Source organism: Sinocyclocheilus rhinocerous, unplaced genomic scaffold, assembly GCF_001515625.1.
Source record: "Sinocyclocheilus rhinocerous isolate Xijiao unplaced genomic scaffold, SAMN03320098_v1.1 scaffold1812, whole genome shotgun sequence".
Taxonomy (NCBI): Eukaryota; Metazoa; Chordata; class Actinopteri; order Cypriniformes; family Cyprinidae; genus Sinocyclocheilus; species Sinocyclocheilus rhinocerous.
Genome location: NW_015670626.1, coordinates 365,935 through 383,406, shown reverse-complemented (window position 1 = coordinate 383,406; position 17,472 = coordinate 365,935). Strand labels below are relative to the sequence as shown.

Below are 17,472 nucleotides of genomic sequence, written 5' to 3'. Positions count from 1 at the left end.
CGTTCATGCCAGACTGGGGAGAGAGGTGTTGTAATCATGTAAAATATGTGAAAAATAATGTGTTTTTCGAACAACCAAGCATAAGAGCCTGTTCTAGTACACCCCCAAAACAAAATCAAGACTTTGTAAAAGAGCATAATAGGACCCCTTTAAATCCATAGAGCGGTGGACGATCCCTCCATCTCTCTCTGGGCCGTCGGTCACGGTCCGGCCGCTCATGTGCTGACACTGAGTGCGCTGGCATAATGAAATCTCAGCTGGAGCTCTCGGCACAATGAGGCCACGTTCTTGAGCCTGGCCCGATCGAGCCCCCAACTCGCCCCAAACAGCCGGCCGGACGCCGCAAAGCATGAATAAGTCCTCTATCGTTCCAGCCAGACCCCCATCCAAAACCACATCCCCTCCTTTAAACCGTCCCAGTGCCCCGAAATATCCCTCGCCCGAGGGAAGATGGAAAGAAAAGAAAAAGCTGTCGGCTACAACTGGCTCTTTCTGGATTTCACATGCTAGATCAGAGAGAGAGAGAGAGAGAGATGCATTACGCTCTACTTCCCCACCACAGAAAGAGCACTTAAACGAGCGCTATTAGCAGATAGTGCTGACGGGGAGAAAAGGGCTAATTTCAGGCACTTTACTCAGAGACGCTTCTGCTTTTGCAGCTTCCGTACCATGTTTTTGATCTTACCCCTAATAAGAGCTCAACAATAGGCTGAGGTTTAAGACAATAAGAGGTAGCAATTAAAGAACAATTAGGCCTAAAGAGAGATTAAACACTAATGCAGGACCCAAAAAGAATATAATCTTTCCAAGCGGACCTCAGATGATTTAAAATTATTTAAACTGTATAGTTACACTACCATTTAAAAGTTTGGGGTCAGTTACAATTTACAGAAAAATTGGTGCTGAATTATCAAGAAAGCTTTCTGATAATTGTTATTGTTTAAAACAGTGCTGCTTAATATTTTGGGGGGATTCTTTGATGAATTGAAAGCTCTAAAGAACAATTGATTTAAAAAAAAGAATAAATGAAGTAAAATAATTATCTTTTCAATTATTAAACTGGTAGCAATTGCTATTTGTAAGGTAAAACAATTATTTGAAAAACCCTGTAATCACAAATGACTAAAAATACATGTAAATTAATTGGTGTAAACCCTGATGATTCAGTTATTGAAATTTTATTATTTTAATTATTTCTATTTATTTTATTGAATTATGTTATTATACTGCCACTCCGTAAATAAAGTTTAAAGCTTTTGAAATTAAATATTGTCTTTGATAATGGGGGCTATGGAGTCAGAAAGGTTCTACATTGTTGGGTTACTAGCTTGTTAATGCAATCAATTTTGTAAACCAAGTCTGACTAGTTAGTTTGCACCGTTTACTAAAAGTCTGTATCCATTTAGTCTGGCTCATGATGACCTTACGTGGCCTCTTCGGACAGGTTTATAGACCCCAGGTGAATTCATCTGGAAAAAATGCTTATCCTGGTTATTGGGGTCAAAGTTGAACATTTGCTTGAGCAGCAGGTTCTTGGCCTTGTCTTAGGATGCTAATCTGCCGGTGTAATCTATTATCTGCCTAATGGCCCTATGTGATTGTTTAATTGTTGTTGATTTCTTTAAAAATAATAATGAACCACAAACTAAACATTTGTTTAAAAGTAAGGGGAAAATCCAACAATATTTTATGTATATTTGTGTTATGTGGAAATACGGATCCCTGCACATGATATGCTGGAAAAATATATCGTTGCCCCAAAATAAAAATTTGTTCCCATGACTTATTAACTCGTTCCCTCGCTTGAATAAAATTGTGGGAATTAAGGGAATTAAGAATAGTTCCCTTGTTTTATTAAATCATGGCCACATTGTACTAATTCATTCCCTTATTTGAATGAGATCAAAATGAAAATCAATGGCCACGATTTAATAAAATGGGAATGAATCCAGTCGTAGGAACGAATTCTTAATTTTTGGCCAAGGTAAATATATTTTTGTTGTATGTTACATGCAGCTTTGTACATCCCTCGTCATATTTTTGCTAATAAAATTGCTCCGTTTAATATAAACAAGATTGCCTCTATACTATTTTATTGTGGTGTTTTTCCATTAAGAATAATAATGAATCCACCATTTTCAAGCATTCATTAATTTGGTGGTGTGATCAATAACCCTGCTGTTTAGTTTATTAATCAGTGGGAAAATGTCCTCACTATAAGCATTTGGTTTAAAACAATTTGGACTTTTGATGTGTGCACAATGGGAATAGCAAGAATGATCTTAGCAGGTGAAAGTAATAACACCTGTCTTGCTTTATAAAGTACATGAACAAACTGTAAAACGTAGTTATGCATGCAATAAATTCTGAACAATATTGGCAAAAGTGGCAGAAAACCCCGACTGATTTTTAAGAATGCATTCTGGAAATTCCCCTATTCTTTCATTCAGGCTCTGGCTTGCATGTTCAGAGACAGCTGCTGATGAAGGACAGCCGTGTGGGCAGATGATGAGCGATCTGAACACATGCTATCGCTGGTGGGTGAGAGGAAACGAGAGTGACCTCACTGCTCGTCCAAACCCAGTCGATTGATATAGATCAGCCTGCAGGGAGTTGCGGGAAAGTGGGATCGGTGTTTACCAACGAACCCGTCGATACGGTCACGCATACAGCCAGATAATCAACTCTTCCTCATCACAGTCGATTCTTTCATGGCTTCTCTCGTGCTCTTCCTCAACACCACTCTTTGTAAATGCAGGCGTCTCGTCAGTTTCCATGGTTGGGAAGAGTCTATGGGCTCTGTGTGTTTGGAGGGGCAGATTAAAATTCCTGCGCTGACCCTCTCCCCGCCGCGAGGGTCAGTCCATTCACGCCGGACACTGGGAACCGGGTCAACCGGGACAGAGGCAGCTGCACCAACCAACACGGTCCACTCGCTTTATACTGGAGGATTTGCATTATATTCCGATGCCAAATGCTTTGACATACGTGTAGGGATTCAATTCACATTCACAATAAACCCCAAGAATTAGCTGCCGCTTGATCTTTTGAAAGATACGAGCGCAGAGCCATAATGAAATAATGCAAATCATCTGCTCCAGATTTTATTAGTCGATGGATCCATCAAACTCTAGATCAAAACAAAATGTCCAACGAGACCGAGTCGAATCCCATCTGCGCTCATTGTCTGGGAGAGGATATGGTTGAGTGGAAGCCAGAAATGTGTGACCCACTTCATGCCAAATGAATTAAACTGTCAGTGTGGCCTTTCTAGAACATCAAATCTGCTGCGTATGACCACAGACGGGATGAAAACATTGGCTGAATTGCACACAAACAGATATTGAGTAGGGTGTGCGATATTGACAAAAAATTATATCTCGATATTTTTTGTGATTTTTTTTTTTTTTTTTTTTTAAATAATAGGTTAATGAGTGATTCATTTAATCAAACGATTCATTCAAACTGATGAAAAATGAAGCAAGTGGCTGACTTATGAATGGATTATTGAATCACTGACTCATTTGATTCATTCAAAAACAAATTAATTCAGGAACGGAACATGCCAGAGTTTCTCTCAGCTTCACAAATGTTCTGAATCGGCTTTGTTTGGAACCATTTTCGTTGGCGAAACAGGAAAAAAAAACATTGTGTGTAAAATGTAACCATATTAAAGCAGCACTATGTAACTTTTTCTGTGTTCAAAATTTGCAAAACGTAAATAATGAGCGAATACATCATGAATTCATCTTCCAAACCACATTTTTGTCTTATTCCGAATCACTACGGTACACTTATAATAAGTACTTATATTTGGACTATTGTAGGCTGGTCGGGTCGTCACCGCTGCGGAGTAACACATACCTGCGTGAATCGCCATAGACAAACTTAGAGAAGTAGCTCCGGTTGGAATGTTCTTCCGCGGGATGCATGCAGTTCTGTTTATTAACCACTAGAGAGCCAAAACTTACATAGTGCTGCTTTAACTTCATGTTTTTTTGAACTGTTGTACAAGTTACTATTACATTCGCAATATACCGTATATTGATATTGACAAACTAAATGTTTGTGATAGGCAGGGCTGGTATTATTGACAAGGTTTCTAGGTTTGATTTGATTCGATATTGATTCATTTCAAAATACTTGCGCTACATTCCAATTTTTCTTATGGAAAAAAAAAATCTCTAAAATGATGCAAATACAGAAAATTAACAACAGAGCCAAAAAAGCATCATATGACCCCTTTAAAATTCAATTTCCATTTATTCTGTCATGGCACTAAATGACTGTCAGTAGGTGGTGGAAAGTCCCTTAATGAGTGATTAATGAGTGATTCATTGAGTCATTCATCAACAATTCATTCAAGACTTTATGAATGGATTATTGAATCATTGACTCAAATGATTCGTTCAAAAACAGATTAATTCAGGAACGGAACACCTCTGTGTTTCTCAGAGATGCACAAATGTTCTGCTCCGGCTTTGTTTGGAACAATTTTTGTTGGCAAAACAGAAAAAAAAAGACAATATTTTGTCTAAAATGTAACTCACTCAATATTAACTTCATGTTGTTTGAACTGTTGTATAAGTTAATATCACATTCGTGATCACACTCGCGCTAATATTCAGGAAAACAGCACTCTTGCTTGTGTGATATTACTCAACTATATCATATCTTATAAGAAACAAAAACCCATGGAGATTTTTGTTTTCATAACTTGAATTATAAATGCATTCTAACTATATTCTAACAGGCTTCATCAGGCAGTGAATGCTTTTGGACTCTAAAGACGCGTTTTTGTTTGTTTATTACAAAGCAAGTGACTTACTTGATAACGTCAGCTCGCATATCGTTAAAACAACATATCGTTTATCACAGATGATAAATATTGCATACCCCTAATATTGAGTGCATTAAGGGGGGGTGAAGGACTACAGCAGCTGTACAGTAAAGATGATGAGCACCAGAAGGGTCCGGAAATGCTTTGTCCCGTAGCCCAAAGTTCAATGTCAATGTCAGCATTTGGCTGCAAGGGAAACCCAATATGCCAGTGCACATGCATGCATTACCACAATGACTCTGTGTGTGTGTGTGTGTGTGTATGCTGATCATTGCTGGAATAGCGAGTGCTTACTGAGGCATGCTCAGTTTCGCTTTGGGGGTTTCTAGGTGGATTAGTGCGCTTTGGTTTTCACCTCGGGTCTGCGGTCTGAGCTCAGTCTTGATGTACTTTCTTAATTGGCTAGGATGGGATTTCACCTCAATATTTTTGAGCCTGACGTGAGCCTGGCCGTTGATTACGGATTAAGGCAAGGCACAGTTTATACTCACAAGCCTGCAAAATCACTAATGCAGTGACTGAATGAGATCCTAACAATACAACAGACTCGATAGCCAATGACTTTTGATGTCACCAAGATCAGACCTGCTGAGAAACATCATGTTTGAATATGTACAAGATATCTGAGAGCTAAATTTTTGTTGAGAGAGACATGATGACATGAGAGAGAGTGAATAATGTTTGGGTGAATTTCAAGGGCAATATATATTGATATTGACAAACTAAATGTTTGTGATGGGTAAGGCTGGTATTGACAAGATTTGAATTGATTCAATACTGATTCAACAACAATAAAAAATTCTCTAAATGATGTAAACACAGTAAATTAACAACAGAGGCTTAACAATTAAAATTCAATTTTCATTCATGTTTAGATACAATAAATCAACACCCAAATGAAAACTGAGCTGTATACAAACTTTTAAGCTACATATAAGGAAGTTTTCAAATCAACTTTCTAATGATATAATTACGCCTCAACTCCAGTCCGTTGTTGAAATAGAGATATAATTACTAATAAAGAAGAGATCCGTTCGCATGGCGTTTGAACCGAGGCAGATAAAGCAATCTGTCATGCCACATTAACTTTGAATTTCATGAAATCACATTTTGAAAGCTGAGACTTTGTTTCTTATCAAATTTAAAACACTAAGTTTATTCTGATTATTTGATACGAGACGCTCCACAAATAATGTTTAGTGAAGTTTTATTCGCACATCAACTGAAAAGAGCATAGCCTAAAAGATCAGTGTTGGGATTTAAGAAATGATATTTACTTGTTAAAACGAAGACGATTTTTATCCTAGTTTCCAGGTTGGGGAGATTAAGTAAACAACTGGGCAGAAAAAGTATAACATTTAAGAGAAAGATTTAAACTCTTGAAATCTGGCAACCGCAACCTTGAGCACGTGTGTAGGCTCGTTACCAATGCAAGATAATGCAAATGCCAAATTAAAATAAAACATATTTAGGATAAATGGGCAATAACCAGTCGTAATGAAGGAGAATGAATAAGTCAGCCCTCCAGGATTTCGTGATTTTTTATTTTTTTTTGCAATCAAAATGACTGATTTTGTGGTGGTAATTTACAGATTTTTTTTATTTTTCTTTAAGTTATTTTAATAATTAGGATAGCACACTTACCATTATATAAATTATGTTAGATAACAGTCATGCATGACAAAGAACAAACAAAGTGCATAAAGTTTATTTTGAAAAGAAACAATAATAGGACAAATAAGTACAACAAAGATCAACGGTGCTTAATTTAGGCAATTTTTATTTGTGCTGCTGCTGTTATTGTTGTTTCATTAATATTAACGACACTAGCAGACCTACAGTAGTGCGCAGATCCAGTGCTGACACACGTCCCAAACTATTTTTCCCCAAAAAGGTTTGTTCACTAAAGACATAAACCGACTGTGTGTTTACATGAATATTCGCCAAGACGGATACTTTGGCAAGCGCACGCGGCAAGACGGGAATTATGTGCTTTTTATTACTATCAAGCATTTCATACTTTTTATTTTGTCATTCATCCACGTTTCTTAATCGCTCCAACGTGTTAATCACTTTAAACAGTAGCCGTCTGAATGCTGTGAGGATATATAGGCTACATAGCCTTGATATAAACAAAATCTCTGTCGATTTGACACTTACATCGTCACACCACCCAGCCATATAAAACAATCATCACCTTGCTTACTTTATTTCGCTCATGTCATAAAGTAGCTATCGTTAACTGCTCGCATACATATGTTGGATGGTATGGTCAACAGTAGAATGTATTTTATTACAAGGACTACAACACAATTTACCCCCGCTCTGGTGTAATGCATTAGGATATTCATTAGCCGGTCCGTAATGAGAGACTCCGGAAGTTTCGTTTTGTTTCACACTCACTGACATCTCTATCCTCGTGCAAATAATCCATTCTACCTTTAATAAAATTAGGGATAATTCAGTTAGATTTGGTTTTTGTGAGACCTTAAGTTTTGTGATTATTTTGCGGCGAAATGACGAATTATGCAGGATTGCAAAAAGATAAAAATAATGTGATTTTGCGTTGGATTCAGCGAATGTGGAATAAGCGAGACTAAGCCTTGGATGTGTGATACTCACTATTCCAGAACGAGCACCATCTCGCTGGCCGTCTCGTAGACCTGGTGGAGATTGACGACTCGTGCACAGGCCGCTGCCAGCTCCAGCACAGCGATCTCGTGAATGATCTCCGTTCTGCAATCCTGGCCCTTCCTCCTCTTCCTCATGTACTTCGCTGCATATGTTTTCCCTGTGCTCTTCTCCACACACTTCCTCACCACTGCAAACTTACCTCTGATGGGGAGAGAAAACCAGAGGAAGAACGCTTGTTAGCAGTTAGAATATCTCACAGACATATCGAGATTGTGATGATGATGATGATGATGATGATGAGGACATGAACTTCATCTCCAGAGCTGCTCTGAGAGTCACATCAGCAGCGTTTACTTTGAGAAAAACTACCGTCAAACACACACTGAAACTCACAGATCTTCACTACAAACAGACAAAATTAAAGTTTGGTTTAACTTGAAATTTTACAATATATGTGTTCCTAATGTATACTAAATGTAGTTTTCAAAGTAATAATAGGAATAAGAATAAAATAATATAAAATAATAATAATAATTTATAAAAAATAAGGAATATAATATAAAATTAAGAAATATCATACAACGTGTAGCATCTTGTTTGAAAAATAAAAACTGTATTGTAAATTTTACATTTTCATGTAATTGCATTTTAAAAGCTTGATTCAGTTATTAAAGATTTATTAATTAATTTCATTAGACACTAATGATTTAATTCAAATTTAATACAAAAATAAATACAGAATCCAACAAACAAATAAATAGATAAAACTGAAAACAGAATTTAGGGAAATAAAATGGATTTCATGGGGGCTTAAATTGAAAGGCAGCTACTGTACTCTCTGGAGTTTCATTGTAAACAAAGTTATACTTACATTAATTCTCAATGTCTAATAAACATGTGGAAAGCATTTACTTCCCCATTAATGCTAAATAAATATTGTGATAAATATCAATAACATATGATAGGGAAAACAATATTGTGGTAATATGTTTGGCCATATCGCCAAAAATCTGATTCATTTAACTCCGAACCAGCTACTTAGAAAGGGGCCCATCTACATGTAAAACTAACTAGTGATGCTTAGTGGCAAGAAAATGAGAAACCGAGCACAAAGTGGAATATGCAGGTGCTTTTACTGCACCAATCTGCTTCAGATATACTGTAGTAACAGGGCTCACATTTCCATGCGTGCCATGAAAGAGCGTGGGCCACAAGCACACACACAAAACAACTCTGTTCAGGGCCCCTTTTCATTTGATTGAGAGAAAGGCCGGAGCTGGAGGGTTTGAGGGACGTGAAAGGGTGCAGCGGGGAGGGTGCTGTGTGTCTAAAGATGGCACACTTGTTATCACCGCGGCTGAACGTGCTTTTGTCCCGGCGGCATATTTGCAGGATGAAATCATCGCCAAGCCCAAACTGACCCTCTGTGTCCCACTTTCAGCGCTGAACTTAAAGATGCAGGGCAACACGATGAGAAGAAACTCACGTCGCCTGAGGGGATTCTTGAGGAAAGCGGTGTATTGAAGCGACACCGTCCCGCTGAGCTGCGAACACATTCCCTACAGCTCAGGGAGTTTTGATTTGGGTCACACAGGCAGCGCGTCCTCGCTTACATCTGTCTCGAAGATGTATTGCACAGATTTAGGATGAACCGTGTCATTTCTGTACCAGCCCTAGCAGGACTTTTATACTATGGACAAACAGATAACCCCATTCTCAAACCCACGTTTTTGGTTCAGCTAGAAGCTGACATGACAAACCATTCAAACAGAGTCATTTTGGCAAAAAAAAGAAAGAAAAAGAAAAGTGAGTGATTTAATTGCTATTTAATTCAAATCAGCCAAAGACAAGAGAGAGAATTCTTTATTTACTCAATTCCAAACTCTTGTCCTCCCTCACCCCAACCTGAACTACTCTGTACTGAAAAATGTGCACAGTGAAATCAGAATGGCAAAAACATTATTATTATTATTATTATTATTCTTTTGTTTTTATTATAAAACAATAACAAAATAAAATAAATAATAATAATAATAAAGACAAATGTCTTATTACATTACAACAATAATAATAATATTAGTCTTAATATTTAATAATAATAATAATAATAATAATAATAATAATAATAATAATCAAAATAAAATTAATAATAATAATAATAATAATAATAATAATAATAATAATAAAGACAAATGTCTTATTACATTACAACAATAATAATAATATTAGTCTTAATATTAGTCTTATTTTCATTGTTATTATAAAATAATAAAATATAATTAATAATAATAACAAAGGCAAATGTCTTATTACAACAACAACAACAACAACAACAACAATAATAATAATAATGAATACATTTGACTCCACTACTATTATTATTATTATAAAAATTAAAGACAAATATTATTATTATTAGATTTACATAAATATTTTAAATAAACTGAACTGTAATAAAGCAATTTCAAACTAAATTCTTAATTTATGATAATCTGAATGTCATGTTTGACAAAAAGGCGGCTGACTAAAGAGTAGAGATGGGCATTTTTCAAAAATATTGTATATCTGGGCTCATAAAAACGAATATTTGTTTACTTAAATGGCATTTAACGAGAAGGACGTTATTTTTTAATAATCATGTTTTTGTCACCATTTCCAAACAAGCTTATGATTAGGCATTATACACACAGCAATGTTCTACAACAACGTTACGTTATATGTTACTTTTAGTTGAAAACATGTGTAAACTAAATAGATTTAAAAGCATTCAAGCTCAAGCGGAGCACACTTGCATGCAGAACGTACATACACTTGAGTCGGCCTATGTTTATCGTGTTTAATAATATCATTATTCACATGTTAATGTTGAGAAAAACAATAATATCCACATGCTCGGGTGAAAGTCGGCTCCTCAGTCTGATAACAGTAAGAACGCGCGGCGACACAGATGTTCCAGAGACACAAAGATAACGCGGTGCTGAGCAGAGTTTCTTGCAGCGCTGTGTGTTTTCTGTTCTTAAAGCGCTCTCACTCCAGGAAACTTAAAGAAAGCGCATGTCTCCAGATCATTTGGCTGTTGAATGATCTGCAGTATGAATGCAGTGATGGACAGCTGTCTTTCCTCAGTTACTGCTGTCTGGATTTCATGTGATTCTCATTGAGTTGGTGATATTATGATCACTCAGATTCACTGATTCATTTGATCAGAAGTAATTCAGATTTGTAAGATCATTTAGATCAAAGTAATTCCAATCTTCACGCGGCAGACGACATCATTCTGTGATCAAATACAATCAACTTGTTAACACGCTCCACAGTGCCACCTAGTGCATTTAGTTATAGCTGACTTTTAGTTTGAGTGCTTGGGATTAATCATGAATTCCCTGCATTTACGGCCAGCAAAGCAACACGTAGTAAAATTTGATTAGTGTTTTTATTTTTCAAATAATAATTGCATATCGAATATTTGAATATTCAACTATTTGTGCACCCCCCTACTAAAGAGCGCCTAGACACATCCTAAAACAGATTCAAGAGTGATTTAAATGCAGCAGGTGAGGTCTCAAACGCACCGTTAACAGCGTCTGCAAAAAAAAAGTACTGCAAGATCAGCAGAACATCTTGAGCATAAGCCAAAGTGAAAGCAAGGTGGATCTGCTAAAAGCATCCGTGTTGGTAATTTCAATGGATGCATGCATGCTCTGCTGGCAAACTCGAATCCATGCAGGAATATGGAAACGGATAGAAAACAACTTTCCGCATTCCTTGTGAAAACCTGTGCAACGTTCTCTCACATTCAGCCCGAAGCATGGCATCTGATGAATTCAAAGGACAGATGAAGAAAACTACTCTTTTGTTTTAATTGGCTTGTATCCCTGAACTCAGACCTGTAAAGTAAACTAAAATGGCTGGGTTGACCAGCTCATGTGAGAGTCACAGGTTTAGAAAAGGAAGTTTTCTTTATTTCCATCACCATTCTGTCCAGATCTCCTCAGATTTACTACACACAGCTGGGACTGCCTTCCTCCATTCTTCAAAAAATGTGGAGATTAATGGGGAAGTGGAAAACAAATGTCCTGTTCTGAGCTGGCCCAATAAAATCTGGCTGTAAAGTTAAGCAGCTCTGTAATGGGTTTCTTCTCGACAGGAAGATTTTCATTTGGTCAAATGATATGCAAACAAAACCGTCTAACATGTGAACCATGGAACAATCAAGATTCTAGGGCTGGGTTTTGACACAAATTTCACGATTCGATTCTCATTCACAAGCTTGCGATTCGATTCGATTACCAATTCGATTAAATTCTATTCAATATCGATTATTTTGGATATGAGAGTCAGTTGGTACTAGCTACATTACTATAATATTGAAGGTTAAAACTGATTTGTAGGCTACACAACTGCTAAAATGACACTTAATTAAGTTTATATAATAATAAAGTTATAATTACATAATATTTCTATTCAATTCGTTCTGTAAAAATGAGAATCGATTAAAATAGAGATATCGATATTTTTTACCCAGCCCTACAAGATTCTGCTGTGAAAGTCCAGGAAAGGATCAGTGATTGATTCAAAATCAATTACAGAATCTCATTAAAGGGGAAGAAGAATCTTTCAGCTGTTTTCTATCCATTCAGTAAGAGTCAGTGCAGTCCAAAATTTTCAGGCTCTGAAAATGACATAACGGTAGCGCAAGATTTTAAAAAATATATTTTTGAAAGTCATCTCTTCTGCTCACTAAGGCTGCATTTATTTGATCAAAAATAAATAAAAACAGTAAAATTGCGAAATATTGTTCCAATTTAAAACCGCTGTTTTCTATGTGAATATCTGTTTAAATATAATTTATTGAAATGGTATCAACCCTCATTTGTTCCTGCGTGTCATATGACTGACATCATGCAACAACCAATGAGGTTTGATGTTACTGACATATCGCCAAATTGAATTTTGGCATGCAATATCCAATATCAGTCAACAATATAGTATATCGTGCATCCCTAGAATATAAGTTAGCTGCCTAACTACTAGGTAGATGGTATGACTAGCGATGAGAAAAATAAAAATACAAACTTGCAGATACAGGTTGCTGGTGATTGAGCCACATGCCAGCATTCATAAAATCCCAACGGTCTCATAATCGCTCTGAGACTGATTCAGAAACACTAAAGCACCTTCCGCTCCTTTGAAAACCTAATAGGCTTTAACTGCCCTTGACTGCGCGGCTTTGGCATACCTTCATTTCCATGGTGTCGCGTTAATCTGGTCCTGCTGCTCAAGATACGAATGCCATGAGGGAATGTGATAAAGAAACTCTAATCTCCTCACATAATACCTGCCACTCCAGAGGACTCCAGCCAAAGCATGGATATCGCATGAGTCTGTAACTAGGGCTGGGCGATAAATCAATAAGGATAATTATCACGACATATTTTTCCCTTGATAGGATGGTGCATTTACCGGTGTTGGTGAAAGTTAATTTTAAAAGTAATGCATTACAATATCGCGTTACTCCCTAAAAAAGTAACTAAGGCTGGCCACACACTTGAAGATTTTAAGGCCGATTTGCACCCCGAACGATCAGTGACGACGTTTGCGTGGCCTGATTCGAGGCTTGTCACAAACTATATTTTTGTCCAAGAAACCTCTATTGTGTGGTGTCACTACAATTATTTAACTGCTTCCGATCAAGGCGGAGCGTCCCCAAACTCAAATCGCATCAAACATGTTTGATATTTACGACACTTGATCGGGCACCCGTGATAGCCAATGAGAGCCAAATTCTACACGGATTTTTTAAAAAATCGGCCAATACTCAGAATTTTTGGCATCGGATTGGATTGGTTCTGAAAAAATGGTATTGGTGCATCCAGTAGCGGCTAGTGCTAAAACATTTTGGGAGGGCGCAAATAACCTGAATCACACTGTTAATGCAGACAGCAGAACTGAATGCAATTGTTAAATAACCATTTAAAAAGTGACATAATAATGTATCATTACTGCTTAGCTAAAAAAATGGAAGTTCAAAATTCAACTATTAAAGCATGAAATAAGATCCTACAAATCAGTGAATTTGAGTTTAATGTGGGTGTATTGTTAGTAAAGTAATCATTAAACGTGTAATCATTCAAAAAAATATCAGCCATTTATATTAATGTGATTCAGAGATGAAGGCCATAATACTAATGTTGTCCACACGAGGGAGCCACAGGATAGCAAATCATTTAAGATCTGTTTAAAGACTGTGAAAACGGTAATAAATTGACTTGTAGTAAGAAAAAAATTCATTATATTTTCATAAAGTTTAATAAAGCCTAATATAATAAGCATGCAAAAACTGTAATCTAAATACTTACAGACCTTCTTCATTTTAATGGTATTGACAACATATTTGTCAAGTTGTCAGACATGACTGACTGTATGTCCAATTGAAGAAGGAACACTATATTATTTATCTATTTTAATATAATAATACTTCCATAAGGACTCTAACTATATAATCTACACAAGCCATTGTGCTTGGACCGCGATGATCGCCTCAAGTTAAACTACGTTGTTTCAGTTTCTTTCGGTGTCGCTGTCCACAATGCTTCGGTGACAGGACTTTGAAATAACAAACAGGGAAAACAATAAAAGGCACGACCTACATCACATCCAGCTAGCCAACTCCGTCCAAGCTCCATGATCCGTATTTTTTTCCTTCATTTAAATGCCTTGTGAAAGGATTTTTTGTAAAGATAAAATCGAATTTACTTTCATCTTGGAAGAGATATCCAATCACATGAGGCCAAAATATATAAAAACGATACTGATTCGCTAAAATCAAAAGCGGGAGGGTTTGTCCGAAGACAATCTGAAGCATTTTGTGATTTCGTAATTATTTTGCAATATATATTTAACATGTTGAAGAAGGCTTCTTCCCTGGCTAACGTGAAGGCACCCCAGGGCCCCCTATTGACCAGCCACCACTGGGTGCATCCCTAATATCGACTGATATGAAAAAAATTGTATCATGATACTTTTTTTGTCCATATCGCCCAGTCCTATCTGTAACTAATCACTACAACAGTTTGCAATATGAGCAGATGATTTACAAATGAAATTTTACAGACGATCAATTTTCAGGTCACACTTGCCATGATGTGGTGCAGATGTTTTGTCAAATATGACTTCTATTATTGTATGGAATTCAAAAAGCTGTGTGGTTAACCCAAGACGAGGGCCTTTGAGTTCTGAAGCTGCTGGAAGGACAGACTGTGATTTGGAGTCTCTTTCTGCAGCCATGTCAGCACATTTCCAGAGCCTCTGGACTCACAGACAACACCCGAGCGCAATGGCTTTCATGTGTGCAGGTCTAGGGTTGACGGCAGGGTCACGGTTTATGTGAAATAGTGGCCATATCAAGAGCAGATGGTCTGTCTGAGTACGAGGTTTATATGGTCAGCAGTCGGCCAGCTCGCAGGAAAGTTAATCAGAAATTCTGAGACTGTGAACACAAGTAGTTTGTCCAAATAAGAGGGTTTTAAATGCATTCATGCTTGTCTAACTAAAACCAGACACTGAATTCACGGAATAAAGAATATAGATGATGATGTTGAATTAAAATATGGAGTCTAGTTGTGACTGCACTAGATTTCAGTCGTATACTCGACATTTGTCAAGTATTATTTTAGCTATACAGCCCTTGCAGTGGTATATTAATGTCTTTCTATTAAAACAACAACAAGATCATGTTTGGATTTATTACAGTTTGTCAATGAGAAGGTTTGATGGCAGATTTAGTCGCAGCTTCCAGCCTTGTGATGAATGAACACATATGGCTTACACTTTCACGTGAGCAGAATATCTTGGTCTATGTTTTCAGATCATCAGCACTTTTTCTGTAGTGTAGAGAGAGCAGATGGTTGCCAGATTGTGATGATAAAGTAAAACTTGGGGAAGATTTTAAGACTTTCGGATCCCTTCAGCTCGAGGAACCCTCTCGAACGTGAATTGAGTGTATGTCTCAAGGCCCTCTTTCGAATGAGACCACCCCCGCATCGATAGGAGTCGCCAGAGTGAAGATTTAGTCGCATATGCGAGTGATTTACTCGCAATGTAGAGGGTTGCTGTATATTCTGTTTTATGTATATACTGTATTCTATATAGGCATATAGTACCAGTCAAATGTTTGGACACACGAATGGGAAAGTGTCCAAACTTTTGACTGGTACTGTACTATAATTTACACAAAGAATATCGGCCGATATATCGATATCGGCCTTTTTTTACTCCCTAATATCGGTATCGGTATAAATGAATAATAGTGCTGTCAAATCGCGATTAATTGCATCCAAAAAAAGTTTTTGTTTACAAAATATATATTTGTGTACTGTGTATTTATTATGAATAAAAAATACACAAACATTCATGTATATATTTTGCAAATATTTACACACATACATACATATATGTATAAATATTTTATAATATAAACAAAACATTTTTCTTGAATACATGCATGTGTGTGTATTTATATATACATAATAAATATACACAGTACACACACATATACTATGTAAACAAAAACTTTTATTGTGGATGCAATTAATCATTTGACAGCACTAATAAATAAATAAAATAATAATAAACAATAAATAACAATTATAGTTTATTTTATTTTCAGTGCAGATTCAGTCCCCACCAAAATCACCCCAATCATTCTAGTATTATTAATTTTACTTTTCAAAGACAGCTATTCAAGACATCGGACCAAAAATCCCGGATTACTTCCTATTTCAATAAATATCACAATGTCTTTTCTTCCGTTCAGCCCTAGTCTCTGCATCGTGTTTGCATTTCCACAGTTTGATCTCTGCACTCTGTCGCATCCCCAGTGGTTTCTGTCACTCATGTTGCCTCAATCTGGCAACTCTCATTGAAAATGAATGATTTCCGGTCGCTTTGTGTCTTCAAATCACTGTCAGTGGGAACATCACCGCAGGCCGCTTCTCATCATGAGTGACAGTTTTAAAGAGCAAAGTAAGTCTGGGATGGACTAGGACATCATAGCTGCCTTACTGCCCTTAAAAAAACCGCGGTGAAAAAGGCTTAAAACAATTTTTTCCCCGTGTACTTTCTGCCACGTTACATGAATGTGTTATATGAGGGCAGCAGCACTTTATTTTCTGCCAAGTGAGCAAGTGTGTACTTTAGCTAAACATCAGCTTTTGCTCAGTTTCTCAGGGTACAGTGCTGCTTTTCTGTGCTGCATTAATCAGCAACAGGCATCTAGAGAGAGCGCAGGTAATTAGCCTCGGACAGGAGCTAAAGCTCTTAAAGGCAGGGAATGAAAACAACATATGACTAAAAAGTCCCATCAGCGCACGCACGTTCACAGAAGGGTGAAAAAGGCTGCTGGAGTGAAAGCGGAGGCCTGTTTGTTCTGTGTCTGGGACATGGAGGAATAATGAACTCTGACATGTGACCCAGGCACGGAGCGGAGCGAGGGGCCACAGATACTGCAGAAATATCTAGGGAAAGAGCATTACCTCATCTGAAAGCATTTACTCTGTTTTTTTTAGACCTGACTATGTCCTTTCAGCACCTCGCTTTTGTTAAACGGTGGTAATTATGCACAACACAGATCTGGTTTGCTTGACATGCCTTACTGCAGACAAATATATGACGTCTTTACAAACAAACCCTATTACCCCAGTTTGGGCTGTAGTTCAGAAAACATGGAAAATTACACAGAATATACACGGAAAAGTTTAAAAAGAACAGCATTTATTCAAAATAGAAATTGTTTCTAACAATATAAGTCTTTATCACTTTTTTTTTTTCAATTTAACACGTCCTTGCTGCATAAAAGTATTAAAAAAAAATTACTGAACTTAAAATGTAGTGTATATTGTTACAAAGGATTTATGTAAATTAAACGCTGTTCTTTTTAACTTATTTAACTAACTATTTATTAAAGAATCCTGAAAAAGTATCACAAAAAAAAAAAAAAA

At 36.8% G+C, this 17,472-nt stretch overlaps 1 protein-coding gene across 1 annotated transcript in view; it reads right to left on the bottom strand.

The window, feature by feature from the left end:
- Positions 1-17,472, bottom strand: part of stk17a (serine/threonine kinase 17a) — a 43,033-nt gene that overhangs the window by 20,809 nt on the left and 4,752 nt on the right. Inside the window, exon 2 of the mRNA XM_016546267.1 lies at positions 7,463-7,675. Coding sequence (XP_016401753.1) covers positions 7,463-7,675 — 213 coding nt within the window. The remainder of the gene's footprint in view (positions 1-7,462; positions 7,676-17,472) is intronic.